The 19,975-nt window shown below is 40.7% G+C and overlaps 1 protein-coding gene across 1 annotated transcript in view; it reads right to left on the reverse strand.

Moving 5' to 3' along the window:
* Window positions 1-19,975, reverse strand: part of msi2b (musashi RNA-binding protein 2b) — a 266,419-nt gene that overhangs the window by 15,038 nt on the left and 231,406 nt on the right. The window contains 1 exon segment of the mRNA XM_040014591.1: window positions 9,164-9,226. Coding sequence (XP_039870525.1) covers window positions 9,164-9,226 — 63 coding nt within the window.

Genomic DNA, 19,975 nt, shown 5'->3' on the forward strand with positions numbered 1-19,975 from the left:
CATTGTGGAAATCAACTTGTTCATTGTCATAGTCAAAGTGTCCAGATTGATAAGCATAGCTCGATGGTGCTTTACACCATTTTAAGGTCACATCCTTATATTTTGTCTGCTTTAGTTGGCCCTCCCTGCCCTCCCTCCCCAGCAGCTCCTGCCATGTGGCCAGACCCCCTGGCATATGGTCCGTGTTTGCTATGTTCAGCTATATTGTATATACACTAACTTGAAAATAATGGACGTATAAAATAATTCCATGAAAGGATATAATTAAAAACTGCTCATTAACTTAATTGAAATGGACCAAAAGCAATAAATACAAAATACACAGTAAGGCCACAGCTTTGCATAATTGACCTGTCCCAGTGTTTGTTTGCAAGCATTAATGAGTGAACTAAAAAAAAAATTTAAAAAAATCTAAGAATCAGGTCAAAGCAGGTCAATACATTTCTCATTTCAAACCGACAGTTCTTACTTGACGTACCTGGAGGAAGCTTTTGTCATTTAAATGAAAAGAAACACAGAGCGCACTGATCGATAATTAATTTAAACCCCTCGTTTTTTCTGGACCAATAAAAACTGATAAGCTTTTTATGTGAATGAGATACAGACACGTTCATGTTTATTGATGATAAGAATTCTCAAGTGTACTAAGTACTCTGAGCACGTCTTAGATTGGCCTCTTCGAATTCTTTCTTTGACACAGATGGTGGATTATCAACAGTTTAGAAAATGTCATTCAGCAATAAGTCGTGCTGACATTTATTGCTTGTTCTCTTAATCTGTGGCAAGCTGCTCATATAAAGAGTGCAATTAAAAGAAACTGCTCCTTCTCACACCTCTTTGATAAGAGAGTTAATCTACTCAGGAGGGACTGAGATTGGTGACACCGGCTTTTCCATGCTGGGTTTCCCCTGCTGTGTGTTTGTTTTTTTATTTGGGTCCTGGAGCGAATAGCCATTCAAAGCCACTTCACCTCTACCCATTCAGAGTGAGACAGTCCACTTCTGCCAAATGGAAAGTAAGCACCAGCCATGTTTCTCCCCGCCAATGCTTTTTAGCACTCTGATCTCACCACTTGTGGGCTGTCTGCCCACTCATCAAATTATAGGCTCCAAATAGGGCAGGCTTCCCACGTACGTCACATAATGCCTGACACATTGAACAAAGCTCAAGAAGCAATCATTCCATTTACTTCACTTAGAAAAATGTCACTGAAAATTGATTGGCCTTGCTAATGAGGAAAAGCTGGATCAATGGAATAATTATAATGGGGAAAAAACATTGACAATAGCACAAACCACGTTATTAGGGATTCATAAGGAATCCATTCCAAATATATCACCAGTTTAAAATGGTGCAAACTCGCCTTGTGAGTGTACAATAAAAAAAAGTCACTTTCATACGATATAAAACCGACAATAAAGGCAGCTGAAAATGAACCATATTGTAATCAGTGTGATCTTGTGAAGTAGCAGCATTAGGAAGGTGTAGATGACATGCACACTCTCGAGTAGATGTAGGTGATTTGCTGGATTTAGGTTGATAATTACTGTTATTATTGTTTAGACAAAACTGACATTAAACTACGGTATTAGGGCTACTGAAGCAAAAATAGTGTTAAAAGCAATCAGCTGAAGTGGGTGCATCTTTAAACCTGTGGTCAGGGTTGACATGAAAAATAACGAGAAGCCTTTAATTTAAGGTGAGGTTCCAACCCAGTGAGACCCTTTGTGTCTTTCTAAACAACTTTCCTGCTTACCCAGAAAACTAAAGTTTTATGTGAACAGAAGACTTTTTTTGCTCACTGGGAAGAAAATTTGTTCAAACGTGACAACTGCAACCACCAGTTGCAGCCAGAGGTCTTAAAATGATGTTGGATGATACTCAAAGAAGCTCACGACAACAATAAATGGAAAACTGCAACACAACAGGCCAAAAAACATACAACAATCAACTGGGTTGAGGATCAGATGCAGATCCATACAGTTTATCATTCATTAAAAAAAGAAGAAGAAAAAACCCAAACACATGCCAAGGACAATAAACACCAATCTTATGCAATTTAGCCTTTAAAAGTATCAATTACCACAAACTGGGCAGGGCTCGGTTAGAGAAAAATAAGGGAATAAGGCACTGCAAATACTGGCAAATAAAATCTGAAACATTTAAAGCTCGCTGTTGGTGAGGGAGGCTCAGGTAGGAAACTGGCTTTGTTTGGCACAGGAGCACAACAGAGACACAAACATGCAGGCCCACACTCGCAAAGCCATATATTTTCATCAGTGGCTATCTGATCTGTTATGCAGGACGAGAATGGGCAGAGTGTGCCCACAGCTGCATGAGTATCACCGATCATATCGCTGTGCCTCAGACCGTCCCACTATTAATATTCACACAATCTATCCAGAACAATGGGCCTTTCTTGGACTCCTTTTTTCCACTGGCCACTAATTGGATGTAATTACTCATCTACAAAACAAATGAGCGTGTTGAGGTTGCCTTGGAGACTATATCAGGGGACCCAGCAGTGCGAATCGTTCGCAGGGCTTCATTTATACTGATAATTATCTCCCCTGCCCCCACCCTCCTTCCCTTCTGCCCTCAGTGACCAAAACCGGCTGTGAGGCGATAGAGAGGGGAGTGTCTTGCAGTCATCTGTTACTGACATCATTGGGGTGGCTCTCTTTAAGTGGATAAATGCCCTGTTCTCAGTCCCACTTTGCCAGGTGACTGCCTTTAAGGAGGAATCACAAACCTTGAAAGTAGTCTTCTTTTTTTTCCCACAAGTTGGAAAATAAAAGAACCCCATAATCAGACTGATGATAAAATATGGCCTCGTGGGTCTTCAGGATGTGAAAAGGTTTACCAGGAGTCTTTGTCGAGTTTGGGATCATTCTCATTTTAAAACCAGAGGAAAACACTTTGTCCACATCATCTAATGTGCAAGGGTTCGCTAAAAGGCCTCTGTTTGGAATTCTGATCGTCACCAAAATATTGACTTTTCATGTGCAAGAAGCTTTGAATATACATGAACATATCTGTTATTTACGCAGTCAACAAATACCAGGCATCGGGGAATATAAAAATCTATCACCAAGTTCTGCAAATAGAAATTTTCATGCAGCCACTCCTCCCTTTCCCTTGCGGCGCCAGCAAGATTCCTCGGTGGCCATCAAACCACATCACTCTGCAGAAGATGTCAATAAACCTGACATGCTGCTTCTCAAATTAGCTTTGAATTTTAGAGCTACCATAATTAGCTTTTCCATTTTCACCAATGTCATTTAAAAATAGCGTGAAAGAAACTAACAGCTCTTTTGCTGTCTAGCCTTGCTTTCACTTTCCATTTGAAATAATCTTTTCTGAATGAATGGCTGAGTAATTAACAGCACTAGACACCCTTTTCAGAGAGCACAGACATTTCATAAATAATACATATTTAATGTCTTGTCATTTTGTGTTCAGAGAAGCTTGGCTAATGAATTTTAACAGATGATTTCTTCTTGCATTTACTCACCCATACTGAGGCCTCTGTTTTCTTTACTTTTCATTTTATGCCTGCTCTTGCCTTTTCTTGCCACTCGTTCCCGTAACGGGCAAACTCAACAGAGATATGGATTTACCTTGGGGAACGACTTGTGGAAAGTGCCAAGCGCCAAGAGAAAGTGTGAGCGCAGAATCACGGGCAAAACAACGTGCAACAGAGAAAGAAATCCACTTGCAATAATTTGCAGCAGCAAAGCCCAGACAGGCCATGCTAAATGATTTTAATGCAGATTTTAACCTGTGAGGGATCGGGTCTGGTTGGGACTGAGAAAGGGCGCTCGGTTATCGACAGTCGGCGCAGATTATCCCATCGTGAGCAGCCCCAGAGCTGACAGCGCTGGCCTTTTGGCTAAACACATTTTTTTCAAACATGTCTGGTCAGGCTTAAGTGGTCTGAAGAAATCTAAGACTCTCTGTGAGTGAAATCTGAGCGCGATGCTGGCTACGTCTAATGGTCATTTAGACACAGAGGGAAGAATATATGAATAAATCAAAGAGGAACCGACTCTTAGAGCAATGCTTACTCAGAGATTGTACGTTAATGGGTTACTAAATCTCACATCCATTTATTTCACGTGTTATTGTTAGGGTGGAAAAGACTGCAGATGCTACTTTTGTCTGCTCCCTCGTTCACAAAGGACCATCACAGCAGGGTCGCATGTCTGAGTTTGCAGTTTTACTCCGGATGCCCTTACCAACACAACTCTAAGGGGAGTTTTGTCTCTGATTGGAAGTAAACCAGCAACCTTTCATTTGCACATGAACATGTAAACCACTACAGTATGTAGCCACACAGTGTGGAGAAAACTATGCGCTTCTTTTTGCAAAGTAAGCATTCTGCAGTGTTCTGCAATAACCACATCGTATCACTATCGTATCGAACACATACTATATTTCTAAGCTGAAGTCACAGAACTGACAGCAAAATACCTTCCTAGCATTAAGTTTTCTTTGAAGAGTGTGTTATGTATGCAGCCCCTGGAGGGCAGAGCGGTGATGTCCCCGAAGGCCTGTGCCTGTAACCTCAGAGCATCTGCTCCCCACAGCTGTGAACCACCGCTTTGTGGTGGAGGTGCAAAGGGACGCTTTGCCCTCCCCGATGTGTCAAATCTTTCCCTGGGCCTTAGACAAAAACCCGAGCAGGATGGGCTTGGCATGCCTGCTCATGTTATTTTGCAGCAAATACATGTAAAGTGCTTCTGGCCTCAGAGCTGAGCTCTGCAGATTAGCATCTGGGACAAATGGACCCATGCTCACTAAGAGCCAGACTGATTAAGCCTCGTGCACATAGCCAGTCCTACTCTCCTCTCAGGCACTGCAGAAGATCACAGAGCTTGTTGGGAGGAAATTGATAATAATCTTAACTTGCAAATGACTGTCACTTTTCCTTTCTTTTAATCGCTGGGAAATAAAAGAGGTGGAAGGAGAAGTGAGATGAGAAAACGTGAGATCAGAACAAAGAAGAGGAGCAGCTAACTGAGGGGAGGAATGGGTTTTAAATGATGTGACGACTATCCTAAATCCCAATAAAACTGGCAGGGCCACCTCTGCAATTTATACTGCAGCACAATTTATTCATAGGGCTGGCCACAGCCACTCTATTTCAGTTTCGAGCACCTGAGTCAAGTCAGACATACTGTACATAGCAAGTACCCAGACCTGTAAATGCAGTTAGATGTGCTTTGTGTACACTGCAGGTAGAGCCGAGATCTGAGACTGACATTTGAGCTTCTCAGAAAGCTCAGAGGGACTCAGGAAAACACTCAACCAGAGTACACTGGGACCTTTGAAGTTCCCTGGACTGTCAGAACCATCTGCATCAGTTGCATTTTCTCAGTTTTCATCTGACAGCGCACAGGAGATTTCACATAAGTCTACTTTAAAATGGAGAAAGAGTACCACAATGAGGAGGAAAGAAGACCTTAAAAAGAATGGCTAAATTACTAACTTTCTCCACGTGTTTTATTTGTTAGATATCCATTTATAATATTCAGAGTGATGTTCTCAGCGTGCATTTCAATGGTCAGGTTGTTGTTGACATGTATGTCTAATTTTTACCATTCAGTTCCCCAATAAACTACCTGTCGGTCCCAATAACTGTGGCAACAATGGCTCTTTTTCTCTATTTACTGGTTTGTTCTTCACATACACAGCAGAGGTTAAAGTGTACGTGTTTAAAATACAGGCAAATAAGTAATTTCCTCAATGTTAGCCTTAATATACAGATGCTCAGCCTTTCCAACTGCTACAATACAACTGCCTTTTAAAACCTCCACTGGCACCCAGTCATAGCTTGATACCAGCCTAAAAATCCAAGTATGGGCTGGCACCTTTCCACCTCCAGGCAATGGTAAACTCTGTCAAGTAGCCACATCTCTCTGATCTACCTCTCGCCTGAAGCTAGTTTCTCAAACGTCCCCAAAAACACACATCAAGACTACCCCTCAAGCGTTGTTGCACTTGAGAGGTGCAAGATACTACCTGATGGGGATCAGAGTAGCAAAAAAAACCACCTCTTCAAATGCACACCAAACACCAACCTTTTGCAAAAAAAACCATTTGGAATTACACCAACCACCGCTTTTGCTTTTTATTAGCCTGTCTGAGTAGTAACCGTTAACTCTGTGTTTTATTTTTCCCCCCCTGCTGACTGGCAGTTTTTATTGCCTGGAAACAGGCAAGAAAGGTAGTGCAGTAGTGTTAAAATATATAGTGCAAAAAAAAATAAGATTAAGCAATAAAACACATGGTAATAGATCAAAGAAAAAGTGGCACAGGCCCACTTAGCTGTGTCTATGGTTTCCTGCAGGAAGCAGGCCACTGCCATCCAAAATACACCTTGTCATCAGCAGTGGTCTGTCGCACAGAGAGAGGTCAGCATGCTGTCATTCTGTCTGCTGAGCACTGGGAGTCAGGCGAAAGTGCCCTCTGTCACTGATGGAAAATGTCTTCCTCATTTTCACAACACTCTCTTTGTGTATCGCTGCCAATCTCCAAACAAGCCTCGACCTACACAAAAAGCTTTCCTGTAGCATTCCACTTATATCTCGTGATTATCAAGTGTGCATTTTTACTTTTATTTAAAGCCTGTGGCATCCGGTTCAGGTGAAATATCATCGCCGATTCTTCTCTCCTCCTGGGTCAAAGTCCACAAGCACATATATAATATGTGGTGCTCTATGGAAGCTGTAGGTGGAGTCAAAGCACACGGAATCCACATGTACATCTGCACTAAACGTGGAGAATTTAGCAAAAATGAAAGCAAGAGCATTGCTATTCTTGGACTGACACCCCGGGCCGAGCGTGCTGCAAATTAAACGTTACGACGGGATGGAGATGCAGCAAAGTTCCCAGACGACACAAACAGAGAGGAAGGTCAAGTCTAAACAACCTGTGTCCTCTGTTTGGTTTGTGTCTGCGCAGAGGAGTGCACTCCATGTATTATTCCACGCTGCGTGTTAATGGCGTCATCTTGAGGACTTCTAATAAATCATTAATCAATCATTTGCGACTCAAAGCCACGAGATGGAGAGCTGCTCTCGTTGGATCGTCAAGAGGCATTTGTTAAGTTTTTCTCCCGAGAACAGAGCGGATGCTAAATGGCAACAATAAAACAGAATACAGCTGTTTTAGATCTGCTGACATTTTATGAGCTCAGTCAAATTATGCTCATATTCCACATTTTGCTGCTGTTATTATTGTTGTTCCATTTTCTGCTTTTCAAACACATTCTGCCATTTTTCTAAAGAGTTCTCCTTAAACTGTCTCATGGCTGTTTAAGTACTCTAAAACAGGCCCATGATGTCACTGTTTTTCACTCTGACACCCCTCCCCCTCCGCCCCTGTTCATAATCATTTACTTGTCTCCCTTCCATTTGCAGCTGTCAGAATTAAACTGTACATAATAGCTGCCATCACGTCTCTTGCTTCCTGGCTGCTGCTAACCCCAAATCAACATTCCTGCTTCTTAGTGATGTTCATTGCAATTGTTGGTTAAGTTCTTTGTTTTCAAAATACAAAATCAAATAGCTTGATGTGAGAGAAAGAGCATCTGATTGGCTTCCAGTGTTCCCTCTGTTGATTTGAATTAAGTTCAAATGAGAAGAAGAGCGTGAGCTTGCTTGTCTGCATTCGTGTGTGCGTGCGTGCAGGTAGTGTGCGCCCGTACTGTAGCTGTCAGTGTGTTCATGTGCAATAGTGTGCATTTCACATCACAGCACATGTCATTAAACACCAATTGTCTCCTGACTTTATATCTGTAAGCCACTGCACAAACCAGGCAACATCTGAGTTACAATTAAAACACATTTGCTCCAACAAGCTTCAAATAGTATGTCTGATTAGGAAAGACAGTTTTTCCTCACTGCCTGGAGGCTGTGTGTTCAGTCAGGGGAGCTATTATTGACAGCTATTGAATGATCTACAGTTGTAAGGGTGGGGGAAAAAACAGGATGTCTAAATGAAGCCGACAAGTTGATCAATGCTGTTTAAGACAGAAAGAAACTTGCATCCTGTTTTTTTGGTACAAATCTCTTGGCAGATATTCATCTGCTTGCGAATGGGGTGTGTGCTGTCAGAACGCTTTCCTCGAGTGCGTGTGTACTTAAAGTTGATCTCTACAAGCAGGCAGCTAAAGCACCGACTAATCTTTCCAATTTCCCTATTAAATGTCTGTATTTACAGATATAGAGCAACACAGGATAAGCTGACGTTCGTAAAGAACCGACACAACGGTGATCACAAAGGCACCCGAGGTTCACGGTGCTTTGATGATCAGGTTGTAAGAAAAGTGTCTGGGAGCAAAAATGACTGCCATTACTGTACTCCACTGCTTTCTCCTCATTTATTTCTTTTAAGAGAAAATCCACCATTAGACCAAACATTACGCAACTTAGTTTAACCTAAATGACAAATATCTGGACGAGGCAAAGGAAAATGTCCATTCAGGTAGTTTAATACTGAGACAAACTGGAAATTCATTACCTAGCTTCATGGATTACAATATTCTCAATTTTTGAATCTGAAAATATTTATAGACATACTCTGAGAAGAAGATATTAAGGAAAGACTTTTTTATTTGCCCTAAGCTGCTTTAAGATCAGATTTTCTTGCATGTGTAACCATTTCTTATTAATGCTAAAACCCTGAGAGCTTCGAGTACAGATGTTTTAGACCGCGGATCGCCTCTTCATTAAGGTTTTGCTTCAGAAATTTCCTCCTGGGAAGACTTTTACTGTCTCAAAAGTAAACAGAGCTATGTTATCATACATGAGCGGAATTCATATTAAAATTTGTCGTGCTTTGTCATCAGCCCTTAAAAATCTTCCAGATGAGAGAATTGGAATTAAAGCTGCCGGTTCATGTTTTAGAGGGATCTGGAGCGGCTAGGGCTATGTCTGAAAGGATGTGTATGTAGATATTTTGGATTAAATATGTATGTGAGCCTAAATTCTAAATGTTGCCAAGTGTGTTGGGGGCTGAGGGAACTATGTCTATGGGGAGAAGCAGAGCAGGAGAAGTTGAAGAGAGCAGCAGCCACACAGAACATGGACAGAGCGTTTACCTGGCCCTGTGCTCTGTGGGTACGCCAAGTAGCCGCCTCTTCCACGGGCCCCCCTACCTGAGCCACGCGCTGCCGCTACTGCCGCCGCCGCCACCGGTCCATATGCTGTCGCTGGGAAGCCTGCAGGCACATATACACACACATATACACACGCACATCACTTCGTGCACAGAGATGAGTACCTCCCAAAGCTACAGGAGAATGTTGATACCAGTGCTGAGCTACAGGATAAAACTATAGCTTTCACAGACAGGGGCTCGTGTTAGGTCGACATCTGTCAGCAGTCTCCTACAGAACACAGAGTGAGATTCAAAACCCCGCAGACCTGCTCGATCCACACACACAGAAACAAAACGATAGCCACGAGCAACTCACGGAATAAAAGGAGCTGAGAAAAAATAGAGACACATAGGTCAGCTCTGTCAAATCCAACCTGGCACGTGAGAAGGTTGAGATTTTAAACAAATCACCTAATAACTCAAATAAACAATCTCCAAATTGTTTCGTATACACAACATTTGATTTCTATGTATTCGACATGTCATGTTTAGCAATATAATCCACATGCTCTTACTGTAAAGACTATATTTTTGGACTCATACAGAAAAATATGCTGATGACGACACATGTAAGAATGAATATATGAAAAATGTATGACTTCAAACTATATAAAGGTACATTTCTGTAAATGTGTAGGACTGTATTCAGCTACAGCACAAACCCGTGTAAGATCTCTGATTACATTAGTGGAAGAATTTGGCTCTGGGGGTGTTTATGTCACATGCTTTGGATGAAAGATTATAGCCACTTCTGAGCTGCATAGACATGGGCATAATGGCCCTACCTCTGGGGACCACCCTGCATTTTGTTCGGGAGTGCTCCCAATTACAGTGAGTGTCTATGGAATCAGAATAATCCACTGTAATGCAGTCCACATTTTGATTTTTGATTTTTTTTGTCTGGCTATTCAGGTGGAAGATATGTAGCAGAGAAAAACATTTCCCACAATCAGACGAAGGCATCTCTTGGATGATTTGTCACTCAGAGATTTCCATCTGTGAGCTTATGTGAAGACTGAAGAAGTCTTTTGTGTTTGTTTATTCTCATGTAAATACTTTACTGATGTAAACATTTATACTCCGACGCTGAGATTCTTTAAGCTCGCCACTTTAAAGCACATCTACAGCATACACTCACTCAGAAATCAGGCAGTTTGTGATACACTAATAAAATCAAGGCTTTAATTCCATGCAAATATAAATCCACTTTTAAAGGGTCTGATTATTCCAACAAATATCAGCCTAATAATCAGACTGTAATTAAGCCAACACAGTATCTGTGAATTGTAATTACATTGTTGGCCTTAATGAACACAGTAGCTAGAGGTGGCTGACAGAGACTAGTCCATGCCCAGGGCTTGGGCTCTCAGCACAGGAATGGCATGTCATTAGTATGGGTGATGAGATTCCTCACTCTGGGCTCAACACCTTCTATGCCTAATCAGCCTCCTAAAATTATCTCCACAGGAAATGCTTTCCTCACTAGCAAGGAAATGATCTCCAAATTCCCTCAATTGGATTTTTTCTTGATTTTTTCCCCCCTCCTTTAGTTGATATGTGTGCATGTGTGTTTTTTGTGTGTTCTGGCTATATTCTGGAGACTGTGGTTTAGACATTACAAAATGGCACAAGACACCTCAGAGGATTATTTTTTTTGAATGCTGTAGAGGTGAGAGGAGCACCAGCGGGTGACCTATTTTCCGAGCCAGCCTTGTACTGCTATTCCACGAAGAGGGACTCACACAAAAGACTGATGAGACAGAGGGAGGGATAGGGGGGAGGTGAGAGGGCAGGGTCAGATGAGCTGCAGCCAAAGAGAAAAACACATAGCTTTTCATCAGCCGCCCGAGAAGGAGGTAATTCACAACTCTGTCGACACAATATGACCATGAATGTGCGAGTTGGGTGTGAGGTGCCATCATGCTGCGACTGGTAGGCAGGTGAAGAAGAAAAAGAAATGCCACTTTTCCCCCGACTATCTAACAGCTCAGGAGAGAATAACAGACTGAGGTAGCATGGTGAAAGGAGAAAAAGGACACACAAAAGACAACAAAAAAGGCAACTTAAATCTACCCCGCCTACGCTACTGCAGCCGCAGCACACCTGAAAACGACTCCAAGAGCTAATCTCCGCCTCTTTTCACTAAAACACAAATCGACTCTGAAGCTATGCTAATGACGGCCATGCACCCCTGAATTTCCACTTACAATGTCCCTCATGGTTGATGTGCACAACAGTGCACTCTCCACCTCTTTCTCTCTCGCTCCCTTTTTCCTAAGTGCTGAATCTATCTTCCCCTCACTGCCATTGTCATGACACCCCCAATAGACCCACTGGCTTGGAAGTTAGTTGCGGGCAAAGTTGTGGTGAGAGATTAACTTTGCAGGATTAGGTGGGTTAATTAATAGATGGCTGCTGCTCATTGTTTTGTGCTCACGCTGTAAGAAGCCACCCAAGAGAAGCGCTGCAGCATTAAATCAATTTCATGGCCCTTTTATTACTGAGGAGATAAAGCCAATATTTAGCTTTCTATTCTTCACAATTATTGGGCCCCTGCTTTGCCACTTGAGTGGCTGCGCTTGGCTGGGGACAAGGACACATCTGTTTATGAGCTGTGGAGGCCCGGGGGCCTTGGTGTCCGGACTCCAGGGAACTGTCCTCAGCTTTCGCTCCTCACAGAAATTCAGCCTTCCTCGAGAATGCTTCCTCGAGAAGGAAGAAAGATTAGACCTAAAGAAAGATGAGGACTTTCAAAACTGCCAGACGCTGGCTCTTGCTAAACAAAAGGATTGCATGGTCTCAAATATTTATATGTACAACTACAGTTTGTCAAAACTCCTTAGTTATTATTCTCTGTAGTAATGCTAACTTAAAGTCTTACCTGACCATGCAAGTCTTTCCTTTAGAACTTTCACATTAACTTCTAATAATTTCTTCTGCTTGAACTGCCACCATGATATACAGCATGTAAACATATCATTCACTGCATAAAATGAACTTTTGGTTAAAGGAACTCAGTAAACAGAATACCATATCAAATATGTCACATCATTGGATCTATGCTGAAGGTGCAAAACGTGGATCCAGAGCACTATACTTTACTACTTTATGTCTATGAAGTGGCATTTTTCTTGGGTGCACGGCAGCTCCTCTTCTAGCTGCACCTGTATTTTGTGAGTCTCTGTGAAGTTGACTGTACTGAAGTAGGTGGAGAGGCGCAGTAGGGGCAGTGTCAGCGGTGATCAAACCGCACAGTGCAATTTTTCTGTCAAGGATTTCTGGGATTTTTGCTTGTTGGAGTCTGGGTCAACAGTTTTGTTTTTTCTATTACAAACTGTCAAAGCCCTTTAACAGTAATATGATATCCAGCAAAGGAGAAAAAAATTAGGAGAAGTGGTTAGTAAAATTAATTCTTGCCACTACTAAAAACACTGATGTGCCTCTTTTTGCCTGATGTTGCCATGTTTTCAAGCTGACCCTAAGTCAGTTGATTCATGCTGACTCTTAAATATCGATCTATCCAGACAATACTCTTTTTTCGACTTGATCTCGACTTAACCAATGCGCCATTTCTGATACATCTCTGCAGATCTTTTCTGGCACACTGCCTTTCTTGCCACAGACTCACTTTCTGAACCCATTACTCAGAGAACGTCACAATGAAAAGTTGTTGCATTATGCATCAATAAGGTCCTATTTATGTCCTACTAGTCTGACAACAGCTTGACTGATGTTAATGTAATCTGCACTGTTCTTTGGCCCAAAACTGCCAGCAGCAGCTCCCCTGTCATTGACAAAGCAGCTCCATCAGTCACAGAGCACTCTCCTCATTTCTCCTATAAGAAGAGTGTCAACTGACTAATGCACAGGAGGAACCCAGGGACGGAGGATGCTTCTATGGATATGGATCAAATATGCTCAAACTTTAAAATCTTTATGAAACTGAAAACTATTAAAACCAACAACACTATAACTTCATTTTTAAGTGGAAATCTAAAATGCTGTCAATACAATATATAAACATGGTCTCTTTAGAAAGTGTTAGTATTGCTCTGCATCAGTGTTTTCAAGATTTTAACATTAAATTTGGGATTAGACAAGCAGCTAACCAGGATTAGCTCGCTGGCTAGCAGACTTTTCATGCTAAGATGCTTAACACAGTAGCTTGGTTCGACAAAAGGGGCCGGCGAACAAGGCTTTCAGCCTGCTACAGCCGATTTCGGAGGGCAGACAGAAGGAGTAAGACAGATGAACAGCGAAGAGCGCTGATGAGTGAGACAGATGAACCGAGAATACCAGCACACATCAGTAGAAGACAAAGAGAGGAAAGGACAAAGATAATGAGAAATAGAGGGAGACATAAGGCCAGGACTCTGGTGTGCCATTCATTTTCATGGAATTCTGGTTTGAAACCCCCCCCCATAAATCTCCTCATTTAGGTAAATACAGAAACAGAGCAATAAAATGACACATTTGATTTAGTTAGTGTTAATAAAGTGAAGGTTTAACAAGAAAAAAAAATCTCATGCAAATTAAAAAAAACAATCTTCCTTTTCAAAATATTCAATTATTGATTAATTGCCACTTAAGAAGGCCAAAAATACATTACATTATATACATTAAAATACAATATATGTCTTAACAGTAGTTTTAGTAATGTATGGATTGCATCATTTTAAAATGCAGTAAATTGCCTGGTGTGAACCACCTGTATGCTTTAACTCTCCTTCCGCGCTGCACATCTCTGATAAATTGCTGCATTAATTTTAAGGCCAAAACCAACTTTTACAAACAGGTACGAGAGCGCAGACTATCATTAGCATCACAGTGGATTCCTTTTTCACACATCGGGTTTAAACAAGTAGGAAAACCTTAAATTTATGGAATTCACATAGTAGTATAGACTACCTTTTTGGTAGTGCTTCAATAACCATGAGGTTGATGAGTGATAGCTGATAAGTTACACACCCACACACATTTATCAAGTTAACGCTGGTAGAACACACTTTGTATGGCTGAAAGGTTAAAAAACAGCTTGAAAAAACATTCCCCTCTAAGGTACGAGGCCAGGACTGAAAATGATTTAAAAAGCAGCCAATATTCAAAGAACAACTTTGAAACAACTTCAAAAAGCCTGCAGAGCACTAAAAAAAGGAAAAACTAGATGAAAGTATGGCCTTTCTAATCCAAAATATAAAGAAATTATGGGTCGCTTCAAAGTTCAAGGAAATCTTACAAATAAATCAAAATATTAAGTTGCATTAAGGACATGTTCATAATTCAAACAGAGGTGAAGAAGTAACAACCCAGAAAACAAGAGGCTAAATAATTATAAAGCAATAATAATATATTAAATAAATAATAATAATAAATTTAAAAAATGGCTGAAAGCAGCAATTTTCATCTGCACTTTAATCTAAAATTGATCTGCTGTAAAGTTGGGCGAAATTTAGGAGAATATTTCTACATTTGAAGCGTAAATGTAAACCGTTCAACAGATTTGGAGTAAAGAAAGTAGATGAAGAATGTGTGTCTCTGTAATTTTAGGTTGAACTTCCTTTTGGATTGATGCTGATTCTCATCAAAACTAACCTGATTTTGTAATTACCTAAGCAAACAAACAATCACATGTTATGGACACAGGAGGAGAGGTGTAACATGGCCAAAGAAAGCCAAAGAAAGCCTGGTGAAGCCTGATCAATTTCTTCTGTGAAACTGGGTATAAGCGTTTTGGTGGCAGATGGGCTCAGAGTGGCCTTCTGGTTATGTTTCTGAATTGCATTTGCATCATTTGAGTGTTGTTGAGTTTTTTTATTTAGTTTATTCAGAATAAATTTGGTTTAGCTGACGCTCAGCGCTGCTTTGCATAGAGGGGTCTACACTGCTCAGTAGTTTGTATGTCTTAAATCAGGGGTGTCAAACTCAAATACACAGTGGGCCAAAATTCAAAACTGGAACAAGGTCGCGGGCTAACATTAATATTTATTGAAAAAAAAAAATCTTCCTCCAGATTTAAGAATGAATCTCTCCTTATGGACTCAAACTTTGCTGAAAAACTGAATATGGAACAAACAACGCTTAATACTAAACAATATATATATTAGCTGTATAATACCAGTAGGCCAGCTCTAATAATAATTTGTAATTAGGGCCAGAGTTTGACACCTATGTCTTAATAATAAAAAGGATGACTCATGGAAGAGATCTTAGCAAATTCATTGTAAAATAAAGAAAAGGAAATTGTAAATGACCTATAAGAAGTTCACTGTAAGACACTAAGAAGTACAACAGAAGTTGTAGCAGGGCCAGTGAAGCACACGGCTGCCTTGTCATGGGTTGAGGGAGGCATTCTGTCAGAAATGGAAAACTGACTCCACTACACATTTTGCTTCATCAATAACATTTGATAAGATATAGAGAAACATATAGAGACAAATAAACAAAACAAAAAGAAAGAAAATATTTATCAAAGTTACCAAAGAGACAGCCACCTAGCAAGACATCTTTTCATCTCCAGACTGACAAGTGTCCTATTGTTGTCATCCGTCAGTGTGACTTTGTTGTTGTTGAAAGCATCTCTGGGTTGTTGTTATCAAAGGCATAAATCACAGCGCTGGAGAGAGCCAGGTGGCTTTCATATGAACTGCTGCACACATGCTCACGTCTCACCTCTCCTCTGATCAGAGGAGACCTACAGTACACACAGAGAGTTCCCCTCGCTTACAATGCAGAGGCTAGGGTCTGGAAATGAGCCAGAGAGACAGAGAGAAAGAGCATTTACATGCACACAAGTAATTCAATCATAACCAGACTAATGCAATACACATATTATTGCAACTCTCATGTAAACACCTTAACCAGGTTATCTTACTCACATTAAAGTCCTAATCAGAGTAAGCATAACTTGATTAACAGAGCTGGGTTGCATGTCAGTCATTCAAATTAATCTCGCCGTGTTTATGTCTGGTGTCTTTCAATGCTTGGAATCGGTGCATGTGCCACAAAGGACAAAGGAGAACACAGAGCTCCACGACAAAGGTTTCAAACAGAATCGTTACAGGATGAAAGAATTAAACAGGTAAATAATCACTTAGATGATGCACCATCGAACCCTAAGCCAGATAAGTGGTTAGGAAACTTGATGGGATATTGGATGGATGGAGAAATGGTTACACAGACAGTGACAGAGTTTCTTGCCTTATTGTCTTATAATGCCTTATTCCTCCCATCTGTTATTTCCCTACAGCTATTTCCCTTAGGTCTACAGGCTAGTATCTTAGTATCTAGTAACATTTTCTTGGATCAGCTGATTTGTAACAGATAGTCTAGTGTGAAAGCTTAATAAAATGACATTTTTTCAAAGGGCAGTCTGCAAATATTACTGGTACTTTGTTCGCTCTGGCAGAGTACAGTCCCAGCATTTGTTGCCAATTGTTGTCTGTTTATATTTTTCTCTTGATAAGCGGTATATCACAAATTATGTTGCCTTGGTTGGTTTCAGTCTACCCACCCAGTCATTTTGGAAAGTGAAACAGAACTGAGAGGTCCCAGAATAATTCACATTTGCTCATTTGCCTGGCAAAACTAGGCTATAAAAAGCCTACAGCATCAATAAAAGACATATTCTAAAAAAACAAGTTTTCAAAATCAAATATCTCAGCTGAATTTAACGATTCAAAATTCATGTTTACAAACTAAATGCAGGGAAGCGAATCTTGCACCGGTGCCACATAGTATAGCTGCATCCAGCTTTGTTTAGTCTAAACTATTATGGAGCCAGCTCAATAAAACAATATTAAAGTAAGAGGTGACATGTTAAAAATAGCAGTGTGCATCTATAGGCTCAAATCCTTATCGTCAAAAGCAACTGGAGTTACACTCTGGCATAGGATTGACTATAAGTGGATTTTAATCGTGTGATGCATTCATGCACTGTTTAAGTGTTTCAGTCACTATACAAATGCCAGTAATGACAGATCATCAAACAGCTGATATCATAATATAATATAAGCAGTTAGGCTTTACTGTGTACTTTTCCTGATGTTCACAAAATGACACATTTTCCAAAGTAGGTGCATGCATTCACAGTGTCTAAAAGATTTAAAGGTATAAAATTGGGAGAACAGTCAGTCAGCCACATAAAAAATAAATGGTTTAAATATTTGAACACATTTTGACAATTTTGTAATTCTGCAATGTGGTACAGAGATTAGAAATGTTGGATTTGAAGTTTCCTCAGGTCTTGGTGATTCCAAGTTGGCTGCAGATCTTAAATAGATACAGCATTGCGTGGTCAGTATGACCCAGTTTTGAACCTTTTTTTTAAAGGTCAGATTTTGGAAACAGACTGCTCTCTGTAAAGTAAAAACCACAGGGTACAAAATAAGCACCGCCTGTCAAGTGGTACAATGAGGTAATTTATTTTTGAGAGTGCACAGTTATGACAATAAAAGAGAGTGATGACAGGATAGTCCGGTGCCTCCTCCAAAGGGGAAAAATGAGTTGCAACACAGCACTGAATGATATGCTTTAGAGAGGATTTAAAAATGGATATACACAATACCACAGGCCATTCAGCATATACATACATATAGCCTGCACTTCTTCACTGCAAACAGCAGCAATACATAGGCTCTACAACACCAAGACTGCCCACATCTCTACAGTACAAGAACAGTCAATTGCTCTGTCATATAGTCACACCTGACTTCATTTATATATCTGCGTATGTGCAGGTCAGTATATCTGCGTTTGTGTTTCCCTCTTACTTTCTTTTTTAAACCAAAGGTAATGATTTCTGTAAGTAATGAAACAATTTGGCACACTGATCCTTTGCCAATGATGGCATCTGATGGGGGAAAGAAAGAGTCAATGAGAGAAGAGGAGTGAACCCAGACCTCAGCAAAGCCTGGCTTTACGCTGGTAATTGCACACGTATCTTTTGTCTTTTGACCAAATGATGAGGCCCGAGAGGAGATGCATATGTGTTAAAATTTAATCTGGGTAATCTTTCAGAGGCAAAGCAATAAAAAAAACAAAATAAATAAAAATCTCAGATTCTGTTAGTCATAACTAAATCACATCTTCTCTGCCACCTGAAACAAAAACAATCTAAAATAATTTAGAACCCAACATCTTTTAATTCATAACGCACTGAAAAGACAAATCTGCAATCTCAGGAGAGCAGTGGTAAACATATAATGTATCTTTCTGTTGGGAAATTACTGCTCTTCATGAGAAGGTCAGAGGTGAGGAACGGGTGTGCTACAGACTAGCCTACTTGTGCTAGCAGTGTCTAAGTGATTTGCTCAAGGACACTTCAGTAGGGTGGATTCCTGCTGCCAAGGGGGCTCAATCCGAAGCCTTCCAGCTGAAGAGGAGTGTCCGTACCCATGCAGCCGTCTGTCAAAACTGCCCACTATCCACATTGCACACCTACAGCTTTACATATTTAGAAATCATTCATAAATTAAAAGCAGAAGAAACTGATGCAGTTGTACAACGGTGTGTGAGTGATTGTGACATTGCAATGTGATGTTATGCTGTGAGCTCAGGAAGAGCTCAGAGTCTTCTACTTCTAGTCTTTTAGCTCTCAGTGACAAGAGTGCTGTTTCTTTGTAGCTGAAGTGCATGGCAGCATAGCATCAAAGAGGACAAACTAGGCTCTTTATTGAAGTGTAGCCGCACTTTCGACCTCTTCTTTGTACTACTTCCCGTGCACTTCAGTATAAAGGAAACTGCTCCTATGCTGCACAACTGATATAAACACATTGGGCTTCCACACAAGCCTCAATATAACTCCCAGTCACTCACACACCTGCAGCAGTTAAAGATGAAGCACTGGCGAATGAAACAATAAGGGACAGAAACAATGCATTTCAAAAAACAGAAGAGAAATCTGCCAGGATAGATAAGGCAGAGACATTTAAATCCATTTGGTCGAGGAAATTGTGAAACTGGTTTTCAGAATGAGACAGGGTTTTCGGTTCACAACCTTAATACCAAGGCAGTTTAGGATAGTGACTTAAATAGAGAGAGACAGACAGGGAGGACACAGATGTCTGACCTTGCAGTAGTGCTTATGTAATGGTCTGCTTCAGTGCATTTAACTGCAGTGCTCCTTTCCAACCTAGGATCAGTAAAGGCAACATGTCTCTGCAGTCCAATCTCCTCTGACATCAGTTCTGACACTTAGAGTGTATGAAAAGGTCCTGTGAGCTCCAAGTGAATCAGTTGTTATGGCCCTGCCTGTGTGGTCCCCGTGGAGCCAATCATACTAATTAAACTAGACTACTTAAGCCTCCTCTCATTAGTGTCCAAGTAAACAGCCTTAATTTTTTATGCATTTTAATGCCCATCTCCCAGTTCTGGGGGTGGTACTGAACCGGACAGATGAATGATGAAGGGGGGTAATTTCAGGTTTTCTCAAATGAAAGAGAGTGCACTGCGTGTCATTTTATCATTCAAGTTAAATATGTGTTGGTGGATTTGAACTATGCTTCACCATATCTCGTACAGTCAAACTCGCCTTCTCAGTGATAATTCATTTAAAGGATAAAAGGATAATATGTGATATAATATGTAAATATGATCTTAAACCCGAGCTTTTGCAGACTTATTATATTTTTGGCCAGCTCCATGCACTCTGGTTACACAATCTAGCACTGCTCCAGATACCAGGGGCAAGTAGGGTAAAATGTGGCATGACCCAAAAATAGGGCTGCAACACTTGACTTCACTTGATCACTGCAGAAGCAAACAATGTTTGCAGGGCTGTATGCATACTATACTTCATGTATACTGCATAAAG

This window comes from Simochromis diagramma, unplaced genomic scaffold (assembly GCF_900408965.1).
Source record: "Simochromis diagramma unplaced genomic scaffold, fSimDia1.1 OVJJ01000676.1, whole genome shotgun sequence".
NCBI classification, from domain to species: Eukaryota; Metazoa; Chordata; class Actinopteri; order Cichliformes; family Cichlidae; genus Simochromis; species Simochromis diagramma.